The 1977-nt window shown below is 30.7% G+C and overlaps 1 protein-coding gene across 1 annotated transcript in view; it reads left to right on the top strand.

Moving 5' to 3' along the window:
- The first annotated feature begins 191 nt into the window (after positions 1-191).
- LOC106469224 (cyclic nucleotide-gated cation channel beta-3-like) overlaps positions 192-1977 on the top strand; it is a 16743-nt gene continuing 14957 nt past the window's right edge. The window contains exons 1-2 of the mRNA XM_013929695.2: positions 192-211; positions 1778-1864. Coding sequence (XP_013785149.2) covers positions 1778-1864 — 87 coding nt within the window. The 5' untranslated portion in view covers positions 192-211. The remainder of the gene's footprint in view (positions 212-1777; positions 1865-1977) is intronic.

The following is a 1977-nucleotide window of genomic DNA, read 5'->3' as shown; positions in this document are numbered from 1 at the left end:
AGACTACTCTATATCTAGAGTTTCTAGAAGGATAATGAATTTTCCTGGCAACTCTAGTTTGTTTGACTCACCCTCTTTTTTAGTATATAAGCACGGCAGATAAAGCCAGTGAGATATAGATATGCAGATAGATTAAAGAGATCGGCATAAATTGAAGAGATATAGATAGATCAAAGAGACAGATAATTGAGTCAAGCGAACAGTAGGCACCGTAAGTATGTGTGTGAATTACTGTGATTTATAGCGTGTGTTATAAAGGTTATTAAGTTTAAAGTGACTGTGGAAATTCTGTGTATCACAAAGTTGTATCGAGAAAGAATAAACTAGTTTTAATTAAGAAAGGACTTGTGTCGCTGACGTTCCTCGGAAAGAATTTATACCAGAAATTAACAAACAAGCAGATACATAACATAATATTGGAGATTTCATTACCTGACTATGGTATAAAGTGAGATGCTGATATTGAATAAGAACTTCTGGACCTGATAAGCTGACAACTGCATTCTTGAGTTATATTTCTCATTAGCCCAGGTAGATCATTGACAGGGAGAGTGTTATCCAAAGCACTACTATATATATGTATGACAGTAACTTAGTGTGTACTTGTGGTATTCTCAGGGAACCTTATTTTCTGATAAGTGGTTGGCATATTAATCTGTAGATAACAGCAAGTCTTCCTAGAAATTTCTGAGAGTTTCTGAGAGATAATTTAACTGAGTTTTCCCTTTTAGATGTGGAATCAGAGTCTGTACAATTTTTAAGAATGTACAAAATCTTTATTACACAATTAAAACAAAGCAGAAAACACAGCACGTGTACATACAATGATGAGTGGACAATCCTTCTTCCACCAGATTGCATTTAGTTCTTTTCCTGTAGCTTGTCTAGTAGAGAACTGAACAAATAAAGCATGATCAAACCTAGAATGTGAACTTGCTTTCTTTGTCCAACAGAACAAAGAATCTAGAATAAGATAATGTTAACAACTAACTGAGCCATGCAATGCCACCTCGACACTGTGGAAACTAAGTAATCAAAAATTCTAAAAATTTGTGCATCATTATAGAAGGTAGGAAATGCTTTATATCCCATATATTATGTACTCTGTTAGTGCACATACATTAAGGTGAAAAAATTTAAAAAACAAACCTAACCTGAAACTAGATTGCCTCAAAAACTATTGATAGAAAAAAGAAGGGTATGTGTATAAACAAAAAAACCTTCAATAAGATAAATACTTTTCAGATAAAAGTGTTTGATAGCTGAACTTAGGAAATTTTATAGAACTTGAGATTATGAAAAAATAAACTGGTCATCTTAAGTTTTCTATTGAGTATGAGCATGTAGGTTTCATGTTACAATGTGCATTATGTTTATACTAATGTATTTGTAGAGATTTCTAAGTTTTAATAAGTGTATTTCTGCTAATATTTGGTGATAGCTAAAAAGTCATATTTGTAAAATTTATATAGTAAGAAGTGGAGTATGTTATTATTTTAAAATTGATTTTAAACATGTTTGAAACTTTTTCAAAACATCTTAATTATTTGATAACATTTAGACTTAAAATTACTATGTTTCATGTTTATCTAAATTATCTTTCAGACATATTACTGCCATTCAGCTCTTTGAACAACTGAGTGTCATCTAGAACAGTTAGAAGAAAGTATAGATTTCATTGCTTTAAAAACAAATCTTAATATTTTAAACATGTAGATACAATGGATGGTCAAAAAAGAACAAGTTTAATAAGTCAAATTTGGCCTGTCTGTTATAGATGGATCTGCTGTCACTGCTCCCCCTAGACTTGTTGTACATTATATATGGTTTTAATGCCATATTTCGTTTTCCCAGAATGTTAAAGGTAAGTGAAAAAATATTTTAAAATTGTGAATTTCAAGGAGTGACCCTATATAAATTTTGGGAAATATCTAAAATTATTTATATTAAGCACTTACACATAACATTAATAAAAAC

Source organism: Limulus polyphemus, unplaced genomic scaffold (assembly GCF_000517525.1).
Source record: "Limulus polyphemus unplaced genomic scaffold, Limulus_polyphemus-2.1.2 Scaffold3362, whole genome shotgun sequence".
Lineage (NCBI taxonomy): Eukaryota > Metazoa > Arthropoda > Merostomata > Xiphosura > Limulidae > Limulus > Limulus polyphemus.
This window is presented reverse-complemented; position numbering and strand designations above follow the sequence as displayed.